General features: G+C 34.9%; 3 protein-coding genes and 1 long non-coding RNA gene across 6 annotated transcripts; 2 read left to right on the forward strand and 2 right to left on the reverse strand.

Annotated features, from left to right (window-relative positions):
* Nucleotides 1-234: 234 nt before the first annotated feature.
* On the reverse strand, nucleotides 235-1,729 carry LOC125581481 (protein AIG2 A-like). Its single transcript, XM_048746996.1, has 4 exons — nucleotides 1,401-1,729; nucleotides 1,250-1,322; nucleotides 650-742; nucleotides 235-525 (listed from the first exon to the last, which is right to left on the reverse strand). The coding sequence occupies exons 1-4, from the start codon at nucleotides 1,520-1,522 to the stop codon at nucleotides 394-396; spliced, it is 420 nt and encodes a 139-aa protein (XP_048602953.1). The 5' UTR covers nucleotides 1,523-1,729; the 3' UTR covers nucleotides 235-393.
* A 1,141-nt stretch (nucleotides 1,730-2,870) lies between these two features.
* LOC125581480 lies at nucleotides 2,871-6,951 on the forward strand. The gene is made up of 3 exons (XM_048746994.1): nucleotides 2,871-3,345; nucleotides 3,555-3,623; nucleotides 5,071-6,951. Exon 3 carries the CDS (start codon nucleotides 5,860-5,862, stop codon nucleotides 6,883-6,885), a length of 1,026 nt encoding a protein of 341 aa, XP_048602951.1. The 5' UTR covers nucleotides 2,871-3,345; nucleotides 3,555-3,623; nucleotides 5,071-5,859; the 3' UTR covers nucleotides 6,886-6,951.
* Nucleotides 4,046-4,915, forward strand: LOC106378717 (glutathione S-transferase T3-like). Its single transcript, XM_013818806.2, has one exon. It carries the CDS (start codon nucleotides 4,046-4,048, stop codon nucleotides 4,913-4,915), a length of 870 nt encoding a protein of 289 aa, XP_013674260.2.
* A 326-nt stretch (nucleotides 6,952-7,277) lies between the features above and the next one.
* Nucleotides 7,278-9,456, reverse strand: LOC106379859. Of its 3 annotated transcripts, none has more exons than XR_007319105.1 (6): nucleotides 8,782-9,456; nucleotides 8,367-8,508; nucleotides 8,251-8,282; nucleotides 8,092-8,174; nucleotides 7,956-7,987; nucleotides 7,278-7,869 (listed from the first exon to the last, which is right to left on the reverse strand). It is a non-coding gene; the product is annotated as an uncharacterized LOC106379859 (long non-coding RNA). The 3 variants fall into 3 exon arrangements; XR_007319104.1 differs by having other exon boundaries at nucleotides 7,279-7,876; nucleotides 8,367-8,480; XR_007319103.1 differs by having other exon boundaries at nucleotides 7,281-7,876; nucleotides 8,782-9,454.
* Between the last annotated feature and the right edge of the window lie 14,954 nt (nucleotides 9,457-24,410).

The raw sequence follows: 24,410 nt of genomic DNA on the forward strand, positions 1-24,410 counted from the left end.
TTTTGTGACAATTGGACCGACTGCATCCACATAGTCCAAATCCATTAACGTCCATTACCCATTGATCTTGTGATTCTTGTCCATTTATAATCCGTATGGACAAATGGGTGTCACCGAAATAGACCCATTTATATTTGGACAATGAGCAACGAATGGTCAGCCCGCCCATTTGATAGCTATACTTGTATTTTTCAAATCAAAATGACTTTTTGGGTTCAGATTAAGACACCAAACTTAACACATATACCTCTTGTTCATATATAGATATAGATACAGTACAACATCTTTTTGTTTTCGAACTCACAAAGTTTATTATAATCTTATGGCATTGATCACTGATCAGACCCTTTTATTTTTGAGTAAAAGATAGATAAATATTAGATAACACATCCTTCAAGCCACGGGAGGATCTTCGTTTACAAATTTGGCAAACTCTTCCCTTGTTTTGCCATTTGGATTCTTCTTCCATTCGATGAACTTCTTCGATGCCTCTATGAACTTCTCCATGTGAAGCCGCTTCCACTCCTACCAAAATAAAATATCCACACAAAATGTTTGTGCCAAAACCATTAAGCAACATAAACTTAATAAACACTTGTGATTAGTTATGATAATAAAAGATCATTAGAGATTATGAAGTGACACTTACGGTCAATACAACCTCAACAGTTTTTCTCTCGTATTCATCTCCTTCAATCATATCTAAGTTCTCTAGCTGAGCATCTGTTAATCCGGTTAGTACCTGCACAAACCATCAACCATTTCTTTCAGTTTTCGAGAACAAGAAAGAAAAAAGAAAAGAAAACAAGTTTAAGAATAAATGGTTAAATTTTCATTCATTCACATGTGAATGTTCAAATGAACCAGAATTTAGTTTACGTGCATTAAAAATATCATAGAGTAAACCGGAGATAAACCAGAAACAATGTTCATAGCTTCAGAAAACTCATGAAATGAATAAACCCAAACAAAACAAGATATCCTCTACTAATACTGGTTGATTAAAATCCAAATATCCCAATTGCAGAGTCATAGATTATAGAAGAAATTCGAATTCTTATTTTTTGTGGGGTAACCAAGAAGGTTATCTTGTTTATGATTAGTCTTCTAACCCAACCGCTCTTACTTGAGGCGCACTTCTTTGAAAAAGAAGTAGTTACGTGCGCAAGAAGGTTTTAAAGATTAGGTTTTGTTTCTTTCTTTCTTAAGGTTATACTATTTTCCCAAAAAAAAAAGATGAGAACTCAACCTTGCCGTTGATAACTCCGGTCTCAAAAGGAGCAATACAAGGATGCAAACGCCCTTTGAGTCTGTACCTGTGACTGCAACATCCACAATAACACGTCTACAATCAATCTAAGCCAAAAGGAAGGTCGGAGATGTGAAGTAAGGTGCAGTACAAGCCGTGGAGTTGAGCGGATACGATGACGGGAGTGCATTCGAGGATGAAACCCACGACTGCTGGTTCCTGGAAACTGCCATAGACGAAGACATTGTGCGACGGAGATACAGAACTACTCATCTTCTTCTTCTTTCTGATAGTGCTCTGTTTGAAAAAATGTGTGTGAGAGAGATGAGTAAGTAGTGCTCTGTTTATAGCCTCGTATCGTAGCCTACTTTACTTGACTTCTTCTTCCTTCTTCTTCCTTATTTTCTTGGTTTATTTGGTAAAATGGTAGGAGATCATCTTTTTCTTGTTCTTTGTCAACAGTCATACTCTGTTTCTATCATTAACAAATGCATACTTTTCTTGGTTATTAACATCATTTTTGTTTTGAACATTTGATCTTGTACGGTGTGTATGAGTTGTTGATATTTGTCGTCACATCTTAAATTACAATTAAACATAGGCCGTACACTACAATGCAAAACCAAAAAGTCCCCATGGTGTATGATTGTCAGATTGTTGTGGTATGAGTGTATTTGTTGATGTATTTGCTGTGTCTGTGTCTAAGTTCATCTATAAAACTGCCGTAGACAAAGACACTGTGCGACAGAGATTGATCAGAACTAGTCATTGTCTTCCTCTGAAACTGGTAGGTTTAGTTTTGAAATGAAATCCACGTCAGAGAGTTAGTAATATCTTCCTTTATTTATGCACATCATCACGTAACGTAGCTTTCTTTCTTTCTGTATTTAATACAAAATCAACAGATGTATGGCTGTCGATTTATTGGTTTAATGTAATATTTATTGTATCTTTGACATTGTGTTGCTTCATCGGAGGTAGCTAAGAACATATTCATCGCTTGTTTATGGGTTGGATCCCACCAAAAACACAAGCATCATTTTTTCCGCATGCAAAATAAGCACCGAGTTTTCTTTGTTGCTTGTGCTGTTCGTGGATCCCACCAACATGTGACGATCCGCGATTGGTGTACTTTTTAATTTTATTTTTTATTTTTTTAATCAGACCAAAAAAACAAAAAATTTAAGCAACCTTTCATGGTTGTTGGGATAATGATGATCTAATACCTCTGGCTTTTATCTTCTATTTTTTTTTTATATCGGCGAGGTGAGGGTTTCTTGGTAGAGTTCTGTGAGGGCATATGCATCGCACGCAGGGCCGGTCCTAGGCAAAGCTTAACGAAGCATTGGTCTTAGGCCCCCAAAAATTTTGTAAAAAATTACATAGAAAAAAAACCCCAAATTTTTTTTTTTAGGCCTCCAAATTTACCAAAAATAATTTTTAGCTGGAATTTTTAAAAAACCGCCTACAGCCCCCTAAGAGCATGAACATCGCGGTCTCTAAGCCGCGTATTCAACTGTTTTAGGATTTAAAAAAAATAGAAAAATGTGTAAATTAATTGGAGACGTCGCTTAATTAAGCGAAAGAGGAAACGGTTTTATGGGACACGCGTCACAAATGTACCATTCTATCTCTCTCTTGACGGATCATCTTCTCTCTTTCTCTCCCGAATCCTCGACGATATCGAATCTCTCCGGTGATCTCTCCTCGGCGCTGATCTCTCCTCGGCGGTATCTCTCGTCGACGGAATAAGCCGGCGTCTCTCTCGGTCGAATCTTCGACTCTGTCGAATCTTCGACTCTGTCGGTCTCCTCGGCGACTCCGCTTCTCTGTCGATCTCGTCAAGTGTCGGCGTCTCTCTTGCGATCCTCGACAGCTCTGCTTCGGTGTCGGTCTCGTCGATGATTCACACTCCTTTCTCGCGATCCTCGACGACTCCGCCTCCCTATCTTGGTCTCCTCGACGCATCCACGTCTCTCTAGCGATCCTCGACGACTCCGCTTCTCTCTCTTGGTCTCCTCGATGACTCTGCATGTCTTTCGCAGTCGTCGACGCTCTCTGGCCCGTGGCTATCATCGATTAAATCAAATCGAAAGGTAAAGCTATGTATTTGTCCTTTTATGTCTCAGCTCGTGATTGTACAGATGATGATGTCTCTTGTGTTTGTTTAAGTTCGTGTCTTTGTTTATTATGTTGATTTTGTATCTTCTGTTGGTTGTGTCACTTGATAAATTTATGTCTGGTGATTTAAAGATCGATCATCACTGATTCTTTTTGATCTGTCTCTTTGTCTTTATTTCTTTAGATGGACGGATGAAGCTACATGAAGACACCTGAAGGTTCGGCAAAGCAGAGGTCTACAATTGGTGTACAGGTAAAACAATAATCTTTCCTCTCGTAAATTGATTGCTAGTTTGAAAAGAACTTTGGGTAGGTGTGATTAATGGTTAGATAGAAACTGATTACTGTCTGCAATATATTGAACGTGAATCTCGTTTCTCTGCAATATATTGATTGTGAATCTGGCTGTTTGTCTGAGGTGTGATTAATGGGTAGATAGAAAGATGTTTAAGTCTGATTAATGAGTTAGGTGAATGTCAACTCGAATTGGTTGTAAGTTAAACTTTGTCTCTTGTATAAACCACCCCTTCTTCTCTTCTTCTCTTCCATCTATCAACTACAGCTTCTTCTCTTCTTTTTATCTTCTCTTCAACTACGGCTTCTTCTCTTCTTCTTCTGTTCTTCTCTTCAACCTCGGCTTCTTCTCTTCTTCTCTTCCTTTAGACATATTCAGATATGGATTCCAATCCATATAGGAATTTAAATTTTGTTGATCTTCTTCAAAGTCAACAAGATAGTTCCGGTTTTGAATCCTCTGCTCTTCCAACATTCGGCAGTCAAGCTACTGAAGGCTGCAACTTCGAAGAGATCAGTCCTGCAGAGCGTAAAGAAAAAAGGAGTTGGAGTCCAACAGAAGATGTCGTGCTCATCAGTGCGTGGCTGAACACAAGCAAAGATCCCGTTGTTGGGAATGAGCAGAGGTCAGTTGCATTCTGGAAAAGAATCGCAGCTTACTTCAATGCCAGTCCCAAGCTTGTTGGATGTGAAACGAGGGAGTCGTCTCAGTGCAAGCAAAGATGGCACAAGATCAATGACCTGGTCTGTAAGTTTTGTGGAGCGTTTGAGGCTGCAACCAGGGAGAGAAGTAGTGGGCAAAATGAGAATGATGTTCTCAAACTTGCCCACGAAATCTTCTTTAGCAACCACAAAAAGAAGTTCACCTTAGAGCATGCGTGGAAGGAATTGCGCAATGACCAGAAGTGGTCTGAGCTATCTACTGCAAAAAATGATGGAAGTTCGAAGAAGAGGAAGGTTGATGACGCTTCACAGTCAGAGACCTCTCAAGCAATTGAAACCGATGATGAAAGAACTAACCGTCCTCGTGGCGTTAAGGCGTCAAAAGCTAATGGGAAGAAGGCAATGGTTGATGGCAAGGATTTTGCTAAGTTCCAGACGATGTGGACGATCAAGAAGCAGGATTTGGAGATAAAGGAAAGGCTGTCCAAGATGAAGCTACTGGACAGTCTCCTTGGAAAACAAGAACCGCTACAAGATTATGAGGAAGCGCTGAAGCAGAAACTCATAACTGAGTTGATGTCTAATTAGTTAAGTGTGAGTGTCGTTTTATTGTTAAGTGTCAAGTCTCAGTTTCAGTTATGTTTTAAGTTTCAGTGTGAAAATGTTATGTGATGTCTCGTTGCTCTCGTTGTTCTTATGTTTTGTGATGTTCTTACGTTTAAAATATTGTTGTCCTAATGCAGGTGAGAAAGTGAAGTTTGAAGTGAAGCCTTGTCATGTTTGAAGTCAAGTCTTGATCTCAGTCTGGTGCTACTAGAGAAGTCACGGACTGAGAAAAGTCACGAAGTGGTGTATTTTATTGTACTGTCTTCTAGTGTCATGTGTATTGTAGTGTCACGGCGTGGTGTATTGTAGTGTCTTCTAGTGTCATGTGTCATGTACTGTCTCTTGAGAAATGTCTTCTAGTGTCATGTGTACTGTCTTGTAGTTGTGTCATTGTGTTTGTGTCACGGACTTTTAAATCTCAAGCTCATTGTTGTTTTTTTTATGCTTGTGTCTATATAACCAAACACATGCGACTTCTAACAGCATCAAAGCCATCTCCACTCTTTTAACAACATTTCAACTCTCTTTAATCTCAAGCGAGTTCTACTTTCTTTACATCTCCACTCTCTTTACACAAAGCCATCTCTTTCTTTACATCTCCACGTCTCCACTCTATTTACACAAAGCCATCTCCACTTTCATTTTACCATCATATAATCACTATATATGGCTTTTTCTTCCCATAACAATCTAGATGAATCATTTGATCAAATCTTTGATGATACATTTGATCAAATCGTTGATCAACATTTCGATCAAACTTTCGAAAATTTAATGGTTCATGGTGATGAAGAAGAAGCAAGGAAAAAAAGAAAAAAACGAGCCTACATCGAAAGAAATCGAGAAGAAGGTCATGTACGTCTATGGAACGATTATTTCAGTGAAACTCCGACGTATCCTGAAAATCTTTTCCGACGACGGTTAGAATGAACAAGCCATTGTTCATGCACATTATTGATCGACTCTCCAATGACGTTCAATTTTTTCGCCAAAAAAAAGATGCTCTTGGAAAGCTTGGTCTCTCTTCACTCCAAAAGTGTACAGCGGCTATTCGTGTATTGGCATATGGTACTGCGGCTGATACGGTCGATGAATACCTACGTCTCGGTGAATCCACAACTCGTAAATGTTTGGAAAATTTTGTGGAAGGAATAATAAATTTATTCGGCGATGAGTACCTACGAAGACCAACACCGGCTGATCTTCAACGTCTACTTGATATTGGAGAGTATCGTAGATTTCCCGGGATGATAGGAAGCATCGATTGTATGCATTGGGAGTGGAAGAATTGTCCCACTGCTTGGAAAGGGCAATATTCTCATGGCTCGGGAAAACCAACAATCGTTTTAGAGGCGGTTGCTTCATATGATCTCTGGATATGGCACGCGTTTTTTGGACCGCCAGGTATCTTAAACGATATCAATGTTCTTAATCGCTCACCAGTTTTTGATGACATAATAAAGGGTTATGCTCCACAAGTCACTTACTATGTCAGAGAGTATCATATGGCTTACTATCTCACCGATGGTATTTATCCGAAATGGGCAACTTTTATCCAATCTATTCCATTACCACAAGGGCCGAAAGCAGTTTTATTCGCTCAACGTCAAGAAGCTGTTCGAAAGGATGTCGAGCGTGCTTTTGGAGTCTTGCAAGCTCGCTTTGCCATCGTCAAAAACCCAACACTTTTTTGGGATAAAGTCAAAATTGGGAAGATTATGCGAGCATGTATCATACTCCATAATATGATAGTAGAAGACGAACGGGATGGATACACTCAATTTAATGTTTCGGAGTTCCAACAAGGAGAAGACAACAGTAGTTCACATGTGGATCTCACGTATTCTACAGATATCCCTACAAATATCGCCAATATGATGGGTGTTCGAACTAGAATTCGTGATAGACAGATGCATCAACAACTAAAAGATGATTTGGTTGAACATGTATGACTTAAATTTGGACGTGAAGAAGACAACAACTGAACTCGGATGCTTCTTTCAAATTGTTATAGTTTATTCTACTAATCTTTGTTTTTATGTTGTTTTTAAAAAATTTATGTTTAATATTATCTTTTAGTATGTTTTATTTAATAAAAAAATTTAAGTTTAATAAAAAATATAATTTTTTTTTTAAAAACCCTTAATTAAGAACCTGGCAATGGACCAATTAAATTTATGGGTCTCTTAGCTTTGTCTCTTAACACACTTTTTCTACTAAAATGTATTAAAAAATTAATAAGAACCTCTAGTAGGATATTTGCAATAATCATGCTCTAAATCTCAGGATCGGCCCTGATCGCACGGTGTGTATGAGTTGTTGACATTTGTCGTCACATCTTAAATTACAATTAAACATAGGCCGTACACTACAATGCAGAACCAAAAAGTCCCCATGGTGTATGATTGACAGATTGTTGTGGAATGAGTGTATTTGTTAATGTATTTGTTGTGTCCATGTTCATTTATAAAACTGGTATACTATAGAATAGTTGATACACTTTTAAACGCTGAAAATCTCAAATAGAAATACTAAAATTGGTAACAATTAACTAATAAACTAGGCACCTCTATATATTCAGTCAGTCTCTTCCTTTGCTATCAATGAACCTGACGATCTCAGAAGAAAAAGAAAACAGAATGTGCCAGACAAAATAATAACGCAAGACAAAGTCAAATAGATGACTCAGTTCACATGTCACTAGTGATAGCTAATTACATTGTACACATAAAAGAAGTGTAAAAGTAAAAACTTTCAAATGTCATCAAAATCTCAAAAGGAAGAACATGGTGATTTTTTCTTGGGACTATTCACACACTATACAAAGTAATATGAAATTCAAAACCGAATACTTCTACATCAAATTGTCTATTTGTTGAACACATACCAACTCCTAAATCTCATCATCACTTCCTTCCGGTCCATGGAGTTCGCCCCTACATACTGTTAGTTTGTTGTTATATTAGTGAAACCATTTCTATATATATAGAGGGATATAAACAAAGTAAAAATATCACATTACCTCATAACCCAGTAACTATTTGGATCAGTTACCTGTGAGAAAGAAACCACAAAATCAATGAAACACACATATATAATAAAGTTGAAGAATTGAGTTTGCTTTGGTGGAATCTGAGTCTTGGGGGCTCTTTTCTTACGCCATAATTAAATGCCGATCTCATTGAAACAAACGACACAAAAGATATCTTTGACCGTTCTTTCAGCCAGAAATGTATTGAAGCTGCCACCAAAATTAAGGTTATATATATTTGGTTAAAATTCTCAAGCAACATGAAACAAAGCGCATATATACTTACAGTCTAGAGAACTCATATTCGTGACGACCATTCTGAAAAGAAAACATGAGAGGCATGTCAAAATGTAGTGTCAAGTTAAAGATGAGATGTAAGTACTGTGAGAAAACGTCGATCACCTTAGAGATGATATCACTGGGGAGTGCGAGATGTGTGTGGCACTTTTTGCATGTATAGACTGGTCCCTCGAGTTCTATCACGAACACTCTTCCCATCTTCCACCAACCTGGAGACTAGAGTCCCACGAGATCGTGATTGACTCTAGAGAAGGCCAAAACGAAGAGATATGCAAGACAACGACAATCATTATCAAGAACGATCAACGAGGAATTCAAGAAACTGGAAACGATACCAAGAATCAGTTCGCGAGTCCGAGAAAAGAGATAGAATTTACAACGCGCGCTATAAAGGAAACCCTAGAATGTTTGCGGAAGAAGAATCCATGGATTCTCACTGATTATGCGGATTCTATTCAACGAGTTTAAGAGAGGGAAGTTGCTAAATGAGAGACTACGAGAGAGCGAGAGAACTCACAGTGGCCGGAGATGGTGACTCAGAGGCGGGATGAGAAGTCAGAGAGAGAGAGTGTCTAGGAACCAAAAGATAATCTTGTTTTGGAGTCGGGAGGAGAGCGGGAGGGAGAGGGTTCTATATTACGCTTTGACCAAATATCAAGAAGAAGAAAAAGGAGAGCAATAATTCGGTTTATGACGGAAATAGTTTGTTTGAGATCGATTGGATCCACATTGAGGGGGCGTTACATGAATTTCATAAAGTATTGAGCCATTTTCGAGAGAGATAAAAAGTATTTAAGACTAAGTCAACGTTTCGGCCTTTGGGTGGGGTTTGGACCGGTTTATGTAATATCCAACTTATCAATTGGGTTGTACAATTTACTTCTTCATCAATTATTTTTCAAAGTGAAATCAAATGCAAAAGCCGATTTATTTATAAAATTATTTCATTTTACTTTGAAGTTTGAAATCTTATTCTTGGGATTTTAATTATAGATGAAGAATATAAATTCACCATAAGAGGGAAAATAGACATAGCTAAATTTTCTGCTATTAGCAACTTATAATTAAGTAGAAAATTTCAACCATTTCTAGATAAGACAGAGATACTAAAGGTATCTCCAACCAAGACATTAAATTTGGTGTTGAAATTATACAAAATTTGGTGTTTTGGTGTCATTTTTTTTGTCATCTCCAACCATGACATCAAATATTGCACCAAAAGTAATATTATATATTATTTGATGTTTTCAATTTTAAGAATTTTACATTTTTATTATTTCTAATTGATAATTAATTATTTTACCATATTTAGATATTATGTTTGTTAAACTTTTGTAATTTTATGTTTATAAAATTTATTTACATTTATATTTTTGGGGTTTTTGCCAAAACTAACCCACAACTTGATTTTAACCCCAAACCTATACCCAAACTTGAATCAAATGCAAAACTAACCTAAAAGCCTAGTGAAATTACAGCTCAGCCCCTTGTGACCAAACAAAAAAACGGAAGCCAATTTTACGAATATAGCCTTAGTAAATCGTCTGAGTCGTCTGAGATGTTGGAAGTCGTCTGGACGACTGAAGTGTAAGTCGTCTGGTACCGGTTTATTTTAAAAATAATTTATAAATCTTGTAAAAAAATATTTTGATGCGTGAAAAATAAAAATCAAGTAATTTTTTTTTTTTTTTTTTTTTTTTTTTTAACATAAAAATCAAGTAATTATTAACAGTTTTAAGTGATATAAATTAAGATATGATAAAATTGATTTGTTTTGAAGATAGATGAGTGGAAGTAGTGAATCATGAAATACTTTGGTTTAGGAGTTTGGCAAACATATGTTGTAGTATTGTATGTATTGTTAGGGTTAGATTTTGGAAAACTAAAATGTTTTTTTCAAAAATTAGTTTTCACCTATATGTGTTTATTTATGTGTATAGTAAACACTTTTCAAGTTTGATTTGATTTTATGAAGTCTTTAATTAGATAATTAAGTTTAGGGGTTATGTTTAGGGTGTGGACGACTTATATTTCAGTCGTCTGTTGAATAATTTACTCGAACGACGTATATTTCAGTCTTCCACATCGTACCGAACCTTTAATTTTACCAATGTACGTTTTAACCTAACCGGATCATTTTACTCGGAGGACTTACATTTCAGTCGTCTGGTGAAGAAATTAAAACAGACGACTTACATGTAAGTCGTCCAAATATTCCCGCCTAAAATTTTTTTAAAAAATTATTTTTCCGCTTAAATAATTTAAACCAGACGACTTACTTGTAAGTCGTCTGGAAAGTCTTCTATTTTAGTTTCCCGCTAAAAATATTTAATTTCCCGCTAAAAATATTAAACTCTTCTGGACGACTTACATGTAAGTCGTCTGTTTTAATTTCTTCACCAGACGACTGAAATGTAAGTCGTCCAGGAAGTCGTCTGAGTCAAAAATATTTAACCTAATTGGATTTTTTGTCTCCCTATATAAAGAAAAATTTACACATTCTTTCTCCTCCTCTCAAATGGCTGCAACAAAAATGTAATGTTCATCATTCTAAAACTCTCCAACCTCTCTCTAATCTCTTTGACTTGAAAACACCAAACTTTATATGAATTTTTCAGTTTTGTCTCATGTATTTCTTACTTATCTATCTCTTTTGCAGGTTTTTAATCAAATGGTACTCATCTTCCACTAATTTAAAGGTAAATCTATTAATTTTAGATATGTATTTTTGTGTGTTCTATAAATGTAGATTTACCTAATCTTCCACTCATTTTCTCTATTTTTAAGTCATTTGAACGTTTTTGGATATGCAGGTTTTTCAGATCTGGATTTGATATGCAGGTTTTTCAGATCTGGATTTGATATGCAGGTTTTTCAGATCTGGAAGACTTCTTGGACGACTTACCTGTTAGTCGTCTGGAAGTCGTCTGGAAGTCATCTGGACTTCTTGGAAGTCTTCTGACAAAGTCGTCTGGACTTCCAGGAAGTCGTCTGGACTTCCAGGAAGTCGTCTGGACTTCCAGGAAGTCGTCTGGACTTCCAGGAAGTCGTCTGGACTTCCAGGAAGTCGTCTGGACTTCATGGAAGTCTTCTGACGAATTCTCCCTTTCATAATAGATCTGAGCGTTTTGGTAAGTTCTTATGTCTGATTTTTCTTCATTTGGTAACTTCTTGTTGTATAAAGTTCTTACTTTTTTCCCAAACTAAAACTCTCCAAACCCACTCTAATCTCTTTGACTTGAAAACACCAAACTTTATATGAATTTTCCAGTTTTGTCTCATGTCTTTCTTACTAATCTATCTTTTTTGCAGGTTTTTAATTAGATGGTACTCATCTTCCACTAATTTAATGGTAGATCTATTATTTTTAGATATGTATTTTTGTGTGTTCTGTAAAGGTAGATTTATCTAATCTTTCACTCATTTTTTCTGTTTTTAAGCCATTTGAACGTTTTTGGATATGCAGGTTTTTCAGATCTGAAAGACTTCTGGGACGACTTACCTGTTAGTCGTCTGGAAGTCGTCTGGAAGTCGTCTGGACTTCTTGGAAGTCTTCTGACAAAGTCGTCTGGACTTCCTGTAAAGTCGTCTGGACTTCCTGTAAAGTCGTCTGGAAGTCGTCTGAACTTCCTAAAGGTCTTCTGACAAAGTCGTCTGAACTTCCTGAAAGTCGTCTGGACTTCTTAGAAGTCGTCTGGACTTCTTAAAAGTCGTGTGGTCTTGTCTACTCAAGTGGAATCCAAGCTTGTCTTTGTAGAGGAATGATCTATAATAGTTTTGTTTGTGGTCTGTTTTGTGAATTGCATGTCTACTCTTTTAGTTGTGAATTTTTTGTAAAATCAGTAATAATGTTTTCCAAGATGTATTAAATATGCTAACAATGTGTTTACACATTTACAAATCAATGAAATAATAGACTTCAGTAGCCTTTTTCTTATCTTTGGATCTCTCATATGCAATAATAAACTCCAATGGCCTTTTTTCATCTTAATAAACAAGAATGTTGGTAGCTTTATATTGATACAACATTTTAAGAAGCATTTTAACCCTTCTTCCAACTCATAACAATAGTCATCATTATTGTCTATAACAATAATACTTAAAAGATGGAAACAAACAATAATAACTAGTCAAAGCATATCATATTTTATTATAAGTTTGCGTTGAAAAACTTAGTCAAATTTAGTAAAACTAAGGGAGAGAACATATATTGTAAATATGAGTTTTACATATCTTGAAGTTACTTATCACTCTTAAAAATACAAGTTGTTCAAAAACTAAAGTAGAAGACTTAAAAACTAGCGGAGAAGACGCGGACGATTTCAATCTAAGTTGTCCAGACGACTAAACTATACGTCGTCTGGTCAACGCAGAGGTTATTTTTGCAATTGACTTTGAAATCTGTTATTTCGGACGACTGAAAAATAAGTCCTCTACTATTGTTTGGCTAAAAAAAAACTCCAAAAAAGCTAGACGACTTACATTTCAGTCGTCATAGGTTAGTTTTGCATTTGACTGGATTATTTCAGAAGTTTGACTTTTCTGAACGACTTACATTTCAGTCGTCTAGTGAAAATTAAAATAATAATATTTTTTTTAAAAGTAGACGACTTACAGTTAAGTCGTCATAGGTTAGTTTTGCAATTGAAAAAAAAACTTCAAGATTTAATTATATACAGACGACTTATAATTCAGTCGTCCACGAGACGACTGAAATGTAAGTCGTCCAGGATTTACGAGGTTTGACCAGAATCTCGGAAAAAAATCCTGGACGACTTACAAGTAAGTCGTCTCGTGGATGACTGAATTATAAGTCGTCTGTGTATAATTAAATTTGAAGTTTTTTTTTCAATTGCAAAACTAACCTATGACGACTTAACTGTAAGTCGTCTACTTTTAAAAAAATATTATTATTTTGATTTTCGCCAGACGACTGAAATGTAAGTCGTCTGGGGAAGTCAAACTTCTGAAATTATCCAGTCAAATGCAAAACTAACCTATGACGACTGAAATGTAAGTCGTCTAGGTTCTTTGGAATTTTTTTTGAAACCAAACAAAAACAGACGACTTAACTTTCAATCATCTCAGGTTACAGATTTCAAAGTCAATTGCAAAAATAACCTCTACGTTGACCAGACGACTTCCAGGTAAGTTGTCTACAGCCAGACGACTTCCCAAGTAAGTCGTCTGACGAACAGATCTGGAAAAAAACTCGATGTCATACCTTAAATTGGTGAGATAAGTTCCTTAGCATACATAAGGCTTCTCCAAGCACACAGAATCACAAACGAAAGTAACTCACCCAGAATCGTTAGCTTCTATGACTCTATGAACCATAAAAAATTTAGAATCAAAATCTTGGGTTTTTTTAGCTCATTGTGGAGAGAAAGTGAGAGATATGTTGTGTTTAGTTCACAAGAATGGAAAAAGAAGAAGGGTAAATCGATTTTGGGAGCATTAAGAGCTTCAAATTGGTTGTTCATGGTGGTTGTGGTATTGATGACAATGGCAATCTTGTAATTATTTGAAGATGATGAGGGTGAGAGAGTAAAAATGTCATTTTCGAAAAAAAAAAGAAAAAAAAGATTGACGGCATTTTCGTAAATTATATGAACTTGTGGGGTGAATAGGGCAAAACCAATTTTCAAAAAAAAAAGAGGTTAGTTTTGTGTTTGACTTTAAGTTATAGGTCAATTCTGCAAAAAGCCCTATATTTTTTGGCTTAACAATTTTATACTTTTATATATTTATTATATATATATTATATTAAAAATTACTATCTATGAATTATGAAAAGCACATAACAAAATAATATATTTATTTTATTTGTGTGTTCATTTCAAATTTAATATGCATTTTAATCTTATCAAGCTTATATTATTAATTTCTTTATTTTATATAATACTAATTAAAAATTTAAATTATTAAAAATAAAAGATAAAAGTTCTAGCTGACAAAAAAAGTTCTATGGTTTTTTTTTGCAATATAAGATATCATTTAGTAATTTTTTACTTGAAAAAAAAGTAAAATATATTAATTATGTAAAAATAGTATATATATGTTTAGTAACAAATTTAAACTAATTAATAATAATAATAATTGAACTATATTATTAAATGAAACACAATAAAATATGTATATTTAATATTTGGGGCGATGAATAGTATAATACTATTCACAACCAAATTTGGTGGGATTGGAAATTGAATTACATAAATTTTGGTGTTTTGGTGTCCCATTGGAGTTGGCCTAAGAGCATCTCCAACCCTTCCCTATATTTGCCTCTAAATGCTATAATAGAGTAAAATCAGCTCCAATCCACCCCTATTTCTTCCCCTAAGATAGAGATTGCTATTTTTTCCTCTATATTTAGGGGAAAAAATAGCATTACTCTATAATAGAGACAAACTTTTTTATTTACAAAATAATCCTCTAATATTTTATGATTGTAACTAAAATACTTATGTATGAAGAAATACAATTCTTACATATAAAATCACACCTTTTTGGTTACGTACTAATTATTAATTTTTATAACTATAGTTATAATTAAAATAAAAAAAATATTATTTATTTAAAAGTCAATTATAATTAAAATAAAATAAAAAAATATTATTTTATTTAAAAGTCAAAGACTTTTTATTTAAATATTAATCAATACAACATATTAATATGGGTTATTAATTGGCCGATGGTATATATCCGAAATGGTCAACCATAGTGCAAACTATTCATGAGCCAGTAGGTCCAAAGAAAAAATATATTGCAGCACAACAAGAAGCATGTAGAAAAGATGTAGAACGTGCATTCGGAGTTTTACAATCACGTTTTGCGATTGTGAAAGGACCGGTACGTTTTTGGAAAAAAAAAAGTACTACATGATATAATGACTACATGTATAATTTTACATAATATGATTATTGAGGATGAGCGTGATCTCGATGCACCGATTGGAATTGGAAGAGAAGCTCTACCTCCGGAAGTCCAAATACCAGATAATGAAGATAACCGATTCCAAGAGTTTCTAAGTCGATTCAGAAAAATCAAAGATAAAGAAGCTCATTTCTCACTTCGTAATGCATTAATTGATCATTTATGGGAAATATTTAGTAATAATGATTGTTAGATAATGGTACTTTGTTTTATTTTTTTTTGTCTAATGTATTTTTGTAATAAAATGTTTAATTTAAATATTTTTGCAATATTATGAAAAAATTTCAAAAAGTATAATGAATGGGTTAATTTTCAACATTTACAAGTTAGAGGTGTAAAATGTAAAATAAAAAAAGAATCTTTCAAGAATATTCCTTTTTAGAGGAAAAAAATAGAGGAATACATTGGAGAGAAACTCACCTCTATTATAGAGGAAAAAATAGAGAAATACATTGGAGATAGTCTAATAGACTTTTTGTGGTAAATTGCCACTTTTGAGTAAAAGATGAATCTTCCACTACAAGAAAACAGCAAGGATTCTGAGGGAAAAAATCGTCGGAAATTCGTCGGAATATCGTTATTCCGACGACATACCGACGAAACAAGTCGTCGGAAATAATTCTTCGGAATTTCTTCTTTCCTCGGAAATCCCTCGGAATTTTCCGACGGAATTCCGAGGAAACAAACTTCCGAGGAAATTCCGAGGATCACTAGTTTGTCGGAAATGTCCTCGGAATATACCGAGGGAGAACTTCGTCGGGATATTTCCTCGGACGTTCATCGATCGATGCGTTTTTGGACATATATACATCGATCGATAGGAATATACCGACGGACATGTTCCTCGGAATTCCGAGGAACATGTCCCTCGGTATATTCCGAGGAACCGGTTCCTCGGAAAATTCCGAGGGAAATGTCCCTCGGTATATACAGAGGGAACAGTTCCTCGGTATATTCCGAGGAACAGGTCCCTCGGTATATTCCGAACGTTTTTTTGTAAACAGATCGATCGACGGATTTATGTCCAAAAACGCATCGATCGATCGAGTAAAAAATATAATTAATTTCCTCGGAATGTAAAAAATATTAATTTAAAAAAAAAAAAAAAAATTCTGAAATTTAAATTCGAAAATATGAAATTAAAATTAAAATTGAAATCATATTAATTAATATTCAAAGTTTCACAAATAAAAATAAAACATTCCGAGTTTTTGGAAAAAAAAAAAACTATGGGTCTGGAACGTCCGGGAACACCTCGTTCGGGTACATCCTCTGCATCATCTCCATCATTTGCTGGTTCAGCCTCCTCTGTGCCTCATAGCCCGCCTGTTGAGCCGCCATCTGGGTCTCCAACAAAGATATACGATCATCTTTGTCCTTCAACTGAGCCGTAAGTACTTCTGGATCAACAAAGGGCGGTGGTGCAGAAGAAGGAGGAACCGACCGGGTGCGACGACTCAAACCGACCAAACGTCCCTTCTTCTTTGGAACCGACTGAATAGAAAATAGCCAAATTTACAAATTTAAACCAAGAAATAAATGAATTGAACTTTAAAAAAAAAAAGAACTTACGGATACAACGATTTCGTTGATTCGAAACCGGGACAAGTTGGTCGAAGCCGTCGAAGCGTCATCCTCGGTTTGAAGCTGAGACACTTCGTCTACCACCTGAGTTTGGACCAGGTCGACCACGTCCCTCACAAGACCGTCATCAATCTGGCCGGTCTTCTTGTTGGTATACGCCCTCCTCATTAGGGCGAGATCATCAACCGGCTCGCCATCATTTTCTTCCGCCTTGAAAAAAAACATAAATTAAAGAAACATTAGAAATTAGATGAAATGCACAAAAAATTAAAATTCTGAAACTCAAATAATTGAAGAAAAAGCGGTTGAACTTACCATGCGATCTCCCAGAGTGGCAATAGATTGAGCACCCAAGTTATGCTTGTAGATGCCCTTCCCTTTACGGTCGCTCCTACGGTTGGTGGAGTTGGTGGAAGAAGTTTCTTTCGTCTCTTCTTTATCCCAATGCGCACACAACTCCTTCCAGACCGTGTCGTTCATCGACTTTGGGACCTTTTAATAAAAAAAAAAGAAAATAGTTTAATAAATTAAAAAATAGTTTAATAAATTAAATCGAACCTTATTGATTTCCCACTTCTTCTTCCACTCGTGGATCTGCTTCCCATAGTTGTCCATAACTTTATGGACGAAGTGGTGATAGATAAAGAGCGTCTCATCGGAATTCCAGTTGAACTCTTGCTGAAAAAAAAACAATTAGTAGAAAATTTATATTAAAGATTAAAAATATAAGTAAAAAATTAGAATACTTACCGCAATCTGACGAAACCACAGAACCTGCTTGTCGGTAGGGAAGTGAGTGAAAGTCGGATGTCCACTGTCGAGGGCCGAGTACATCATACGGTTGATCCATGCGCTAATCTCGTTCCCGGATCGGTTGAACCTAATAAAAAGAATAAACGGTTAATAATGAATCCAAATTTAAAGAAAAAAAAATGTTTAATTACCATGTTTGACCTCGTCCACGTGGATACGGAGTGAGATACGGAAGATGGTCAAGACCGGGCTGTTGAACCAACTCCGCAACACGCATCACTCCCGGAGGACCCGGAGGAACAGGAGCGGATGCAGCAGCGGGAGCGAGAGGAGCAGGAGCGGGTGCAGCAGAGGGAGATGTATGGTTGGAGTTGTGGGGCGAAGGGGAATCCTGAAAATGGTTGGAATCCCGAGACTGGCTCCCCGTACCACCACGACCACGACGCTGTCGAGGCCGGGTCTAATCATTATGAGACTTGTAAATTAAAAAAAAATATTTAATAAATAGAGAAATATATAAATTAATTTAAAAAAAAAAAATCACAAATAATTTAATCACAAAAAAAGATTTATATATATTAAAAATATTTAATAAATATATAAAAATAGTTCTAGTAAACAAAAAATAGTTTTAATAAATAAAAATAGTTTAATAATTACAAAAAAATAGTTTTAATAATATATATATATATATATATTAAAAATATTTTTAAATCCCAAATAATAGTTTTTAATCACAAGAAAAGTTTTATAGATATTTAAAATGTTTTGTAAAATCCAAAAATTCGAATTTATATACAATTTTTTTTTTTTAAATCCAAAAAATCGAATTTATATAGAAAAATCGATTTGTAAAATACAAAAATCAATTTTATATACAAAAATCGATTTTATAAATACAAAAAAAATAAAAAAATAATAAAAAAATTCTAAATCAATTCAACAAAACAAATTATTCAACCAAATCATAATTCTAAACCTATTATACAACCAAATCACAATCCTAACCAATCACCCTAACAAAAATCTATCAAAACTACACAAAACCTAACAAATAGAACCTAAGAGAGTGGGATAGGGTCCTTACATGATTTGTGTAAGAGAAGGGGGGGATCGCCGGAGATATCGTCGGATTTCCGGGAAAATCGCCGGAAAGTAGAGAGGAGTCGCGCAGAGGAAGAAGAGAGAAATGGGGAAGAAGAAGCGACTCGTGGTTATAAAACCTAGGGTCCGACGGATAATATCCGTCGGAATTCTAATTTCAATTTTCGCGAAATATTTGCCCGGTAAAATGAAAATATTCCGAGGTAATACCGAGGAAACTGGCAACCTTTTCTTTTGAAGAAAAGAACGCACACCTATCGATCCATTTATAAGTTTTTTTTTTTAAAACTTAGACATTGATAAGTATTATACTATCATTTGCGAAGTAGTTATGCATCATGGAAACTGGCAACCTTTTCTTTTGAAGAAAAGAACGCACACCTATCGATCCATTTATAAGTTTTTTTTTTAAAAACTTAGACATTGATAAGTATTATACTATCATTTGCGAAGTAATGTTTTGCAAAGGAACTATCACTTTAAAAGTTATAGCGATTAATATTGTTTATACATTTAATCAATTTTACATATAATTGTTTTATAATTAAAAATGAATTTTACATTAGATATATTAGAATTATATTTTATATTAGATAATCGATAAAAAAAGTTTAGAAAATAAGAAAATTCCTATATATTGTGTTGTTATCTAGAAATAATATTTTTCTATAATAAAATTTAAAATTAAGATATAATATCATTTATAATTAAATATAATCAAACACAAATATTTGTATAAATATATTTTCTAAAATATTAATTTTTCGCAACAAAGCTCTTACTTTAAAAATTAGAGTGGTTAATATCTTTTATAACATAATGAATTTTCACATAGTTATTTTATAACTAAAAATTAATTTTATGTTAGATATATTAGATTTATATTTTATATTAGATAATTGATAAAAAATATATTTTAGAAAATAAGATAATTCATATATATATATCGTTTGTTATCTAGAAATAATATTTTATATTATAACAGTAAAATAATTTATAATTAAATATAATCAGACAAAACATTTATATAAAGATATTTTCTAAAATATTTCTAATGTGAGTGATTTTAAAATTTCAACACAATAATAAGCATTTATATATTTTGATGAAAAATTGTCATATATAAATAATTTGATGATTGATTTAATTTTTTCGAAGACATAGGTAATAATTTATCATGTCGATGTTTGAATTAATAAAAAATAAAATAATAAGTATCTTTAACAACACTATGCCCACATATGTGGGCAAATGTCACGCTAAAATGTTTTTAAAAATAGTCCATTGTAAAAAAATAATAGAGTAAATAGTAAAAAAATCGTAGATATTTGACATAAAAAGGAGTAAATATATTTTTGTAAATCAGATCATGATTATTTTCAAAAATATCATGGTAATAGATATCTCCCAATGTAAGTAGATCAGAGATGCACTACAAGAAAATAGCAAGGATTCTGAGGGAAAAAATCGTCGGAATTTCGTCGGACTATCGTTATTCCGACGACATACCGACGAAACAAGTCGTCGGAAATAAATCCTCGGAATTTCTTCTTTCCTCGGAAATTCCTCTGAATTTTCCGACGGAATTCTAAGGAAATAAACTTTCGAGGAAATTCCAAGGATCACTAGTTTGTCGGAAAGGTCCTCGGAATATACCGAGGGAGAACTTCGTCGGGATACTTCCTCGGACGTTCATCGATCGATGCGTTTTTAGTCATATATACATCGATCGATAGGAATATACCGAGGGACATATTCCTCGGAATATTCCGATGAATGTGTCCCTCGGTATATTCCGAGGGATCTGTCCCTCGGAATATTCCGAGGGAAATGTCCCTCGGTATATACCGAGGAACCGTTCCCTCGGTATATTCCGAGGAAAGGTTTCCCTCGGTATATTCCGAACGTTTTTTTATAAACAGATCGATCGATGGATTTATCTCCAAAAACGCATCGATCGATCGAGTAAAAAATATAATTAATTTCCTCGGAATGTAAAAAATATTAATTTTTAAAAAAAAATAAAATTTCTGAAATTTAAATTCGAAAATATGAAATTAAAATTAAAAATGAAATCATATTAATTAATATTCAAAGTTTCACAAATAAAAATAAAACATTCCGAGTTTTTGGAAAAAAAAAAAAACTACGGGTCTGACACGTCCGGGAATACCTCGTTCGGGTACATCCTCTGCATCATCTCCATCATTTGCTGGTTCAGCCTCCTCTGTGCCTCATAGCCCGCCTGTAGAGCCGCCATCTGGGTCTCCAACAAAGATATACGATCATCTTTGTCCTTCAACTGAGCCGTAAGCACTTCTGGATCAACAAAGGGCGGTGGTGCAGAAGAAGGAGGAACCGACCGGGTGCGACGACCCAAACCGACCAAACGTCCCTTCTTCTTTGGAACCGACTGAATAGAAAATAGCCAAATTTACAAATTTAAACCAAGAAATAAATGAATTGAACTTTAAAAAAAAAAGAACTTACGGATTCAACGATTTCGTTGATTCGAAACCGGGACAAGTTGGTCGAAGCCGTCGAAGCGTCATCCTCGGTTTGAAGCTGAGACACTTCTCTACCACCTGAGTTTGGACCAGGTCGACCACGTCCCTCACAAGACCGTCATCAATCTGGCCGGTCTTCTTGTTGGTATACGCCCTCCTCATTAGGGCGAGATCATCAACCGGCTCGCCATCATTTTCTTCCGCCTTGAAAAAAAAAAAAATTAAAGAAACATTAGAAATTAGAAGAAATGCACAATAAATTAAAATTCTGAAACTCAAATAATTGAAAAAAAAACGGTTGAACTTACCATGCGATCTCCCAGAGTGGCAATAGATTGAGCACCCAAGTTATGCTTGTAGATGCCCTTCCCTTTACGGTCGCTCCTGCGGTTGGTGGAGTTGGTGGAAGAAGTTTCTTTCGTCTCTTCTTTATCCCAATGCGCACACAACTCCTTCCAGTTCATCGACTTGGGGACCTTTTAATAATAAAAAAAAAATAGTTTAATAAATTAAAAAATTGTTTAATAAATTAAAAAATTGTTTAATAAATTAAATCGAACCTTATTGATATCCCACTTCTTCTTCCACTCGTGGATCTGCTTCCCATAGTTGTCCATTACTTTATGGACGAAGTGGTGATAGATAATAAAAAGAATAAACGGTTAATAATGAATCCAAATTTAAAGAAAAAAATGTTTAATTACCATGTTTGACCCCGTCCATGTGGATACGGAGTGAGATACGGAAGATGGTCACGACCGGGCTGTTGAACCAACTCCGCAACACGCATCACTCCCGGAGGACCCGGAGGAACAGGAGCGGATGCAGCAGCGGGAGCGAGAGGAGCAGGAGCGGGTGCAGCAGAGGGAGATGTATGGTTGGAGCTGTGGGGCGCAGGGGAATCCTGAAAATTGCTGGAATCCCGAGACTGGCTCCCCGTACCACCACGACTACGACGCTGTCGAGGCCGGGTCTGATCATCATGAGACCTGTAAATTAAAAAAATATATTTAATAAATAGAGAAATATATTAATTAATTTTGTTTTTAAAAAAATCCAAATAATATAGTGACGAAAAAGATTTATATATATTAAAAATATTTAATAAATATATAAAAATAGTTCTAATAAACAAAAAATAGTTTTAATAAATAAAAATAGTTTAATAATTAAAAAAAAATTTTTAATAATATATATATATAAAAATATTTTTAAATCCCAAATAATAGTTTTTAATCACAAAAAAAGTTTTATAGATATTTAAAATGTTTTGTAAAATCCAAAAAAATCGAATTTGTATACCAAATCTTTTTTGTAAAATCCAAAAAATCGAATTTATATAGAAAAATCGATTTGTAAAATAAAAAAAATTGATTTTATATACAAAAATCGATTTTATAAATACAAAAAAAAAAAAAATTATAAAAAAATTCTACATCAATTCAACAAAACAAATTATTCAACCAAATCATAATTCTAAACCTATTATACAACCAAATCACAATCCTAACCAATCACCCTAACAAAAATCTATCAAAACTACACAAAAACCTAACAAATAGAACCTAAGAGAGTGGGATAGGGTCCTTACATGATTTGTGTAAGAGAAGGGGGAGATCGCCGGAGATATCGTCGGATTTAAGGGGGAAATTGCCGGAAAGGAGAGAGGAGTCGCGCAGAGGAAGAAGAGAGAAATGGGGAAGAAGAAGCGGCTCGTGGTTATAAAACCTAGGGTCCGACGGATAATATCCGTCGGAATTCCGTCGGAATTCTAATTTCAATTTTCGCGAAATATTTGCCCGGTAAAATGAAAATATTCCGAGGAAATACCGAGGAACTAGTGTTTGGGGTTTCAAAACATCAATTTTTTTGCCGTATTTCATTTCTTATACAATTGTAATGCATACCATTGAGGATTCTTTGTATAGATGAGCATAAACCATGAAATAACAAATTTCAAAACTAATTGAAAGTATTCCCTTTACCGTTCATTAAAAGGTATAAGTGTTTCTCTTATGTTGTGGGATTTCGTTCATACAATCGGAAAAGTGTTAATTATACGGTAAGGAACAAATATTTGACTTCATAATGAACGTAAGACACTTAATAAGGGTTATATAGGTGTTATTCAAACCGCAAAACGTTGTTTTCGGTTTAAAAACCATATTTCCTCGGAATTTCCTCGGATTATTCCGAGGGAACTCCGAGGAAACCCTCTTCTTCCTCGGATTTCCTCGGAATATTCCAAGGAAATTCCGAGGAACTAGTGTTTGGGGTTTCAATACGTCAATTTTTTTTATAAACGGATCAATCGATGTATATATATCCAAAAACGCATCGATCGATCACTAAGATGGACCGGACCATAAGAATGTGATCGATCGATGAGATTATCCCATCGATCGATCGAGAATCTCAAGTGTTCCTCGGAAATCTTGTAAGTTTTATTATAAACGGATCGATCGATGGATATATGTCCAAAAACGCATCGATCGATCACTAAGATGCACCGGACCGTAAGAATGTGATCGATCGATGAAATTATCCCGTCGATCGATCGAGAATCTCAAGTGTTCCTCGGAATGTCCTCGGAAAATCTTGTAAGTTTTTTTATAAACGGATCGATCGATGGATATATGTCCAAAAACGCATCGATCGATCACTAAGATGCACCGGACCGTAAGAATGTGATCGATCGATGAGATTATCCCATCGATCGATCGAGAATCTCAAATGTTCCTCGGAATGTCCTCGGAAAATCTTGTAAATTTTTTTATAAATGGATCGATCGATGGATATATGTCCAAAAACGGATCGATCGATCACTAAGATGGACCAAAGCGTAAGAATGTGATCGATCGATCCGTATTTGTTCAAAAACGCATCGATCGATGCGTGTGCGGGAAACAGAATTATAAGGCAAAACCCGACCTTTTTGGATCTAAACCTCAGAACTCTCATCCCCTCCGATTTCCCCTATAATTCGCCCCCCCTTTCTCTCTCTATAATCATCCGATTTGAACAATTTTGGGCTCTATTCCCCTTGATTTTTCGAGCTCTACCTGATTCCTACACTCGTTTTCACCCTAAGACAGGTATACTCCGCGAATCTCCACATTCTGAAATCGTGTTCTTGAGCAATATTTGGGTTTTGTGAATTTCTTATTTCCTTGTTGATTCCTTGATCAAATATGCATGAAACAGATGTTTAAACATGGAATAGAACACAATTGTCTGTGATCAACGAGTTTGGAACACAATTGAG

The sequence above is a fragment of the Brassica napus genome, chromosome C2, assembly GCF_020379485.1.
Source record: "Brassica napus cultivar Da-Ae chromosome C2, Da-Ae, whole genome shotgun sequence".
Classification (NCBI taxonomy): Eukaryota; Viridiplantae; Streptophyta; class Magnoliopsida; order Brassicales; family Brassicaceae; genus Brassica; species Brassica napus.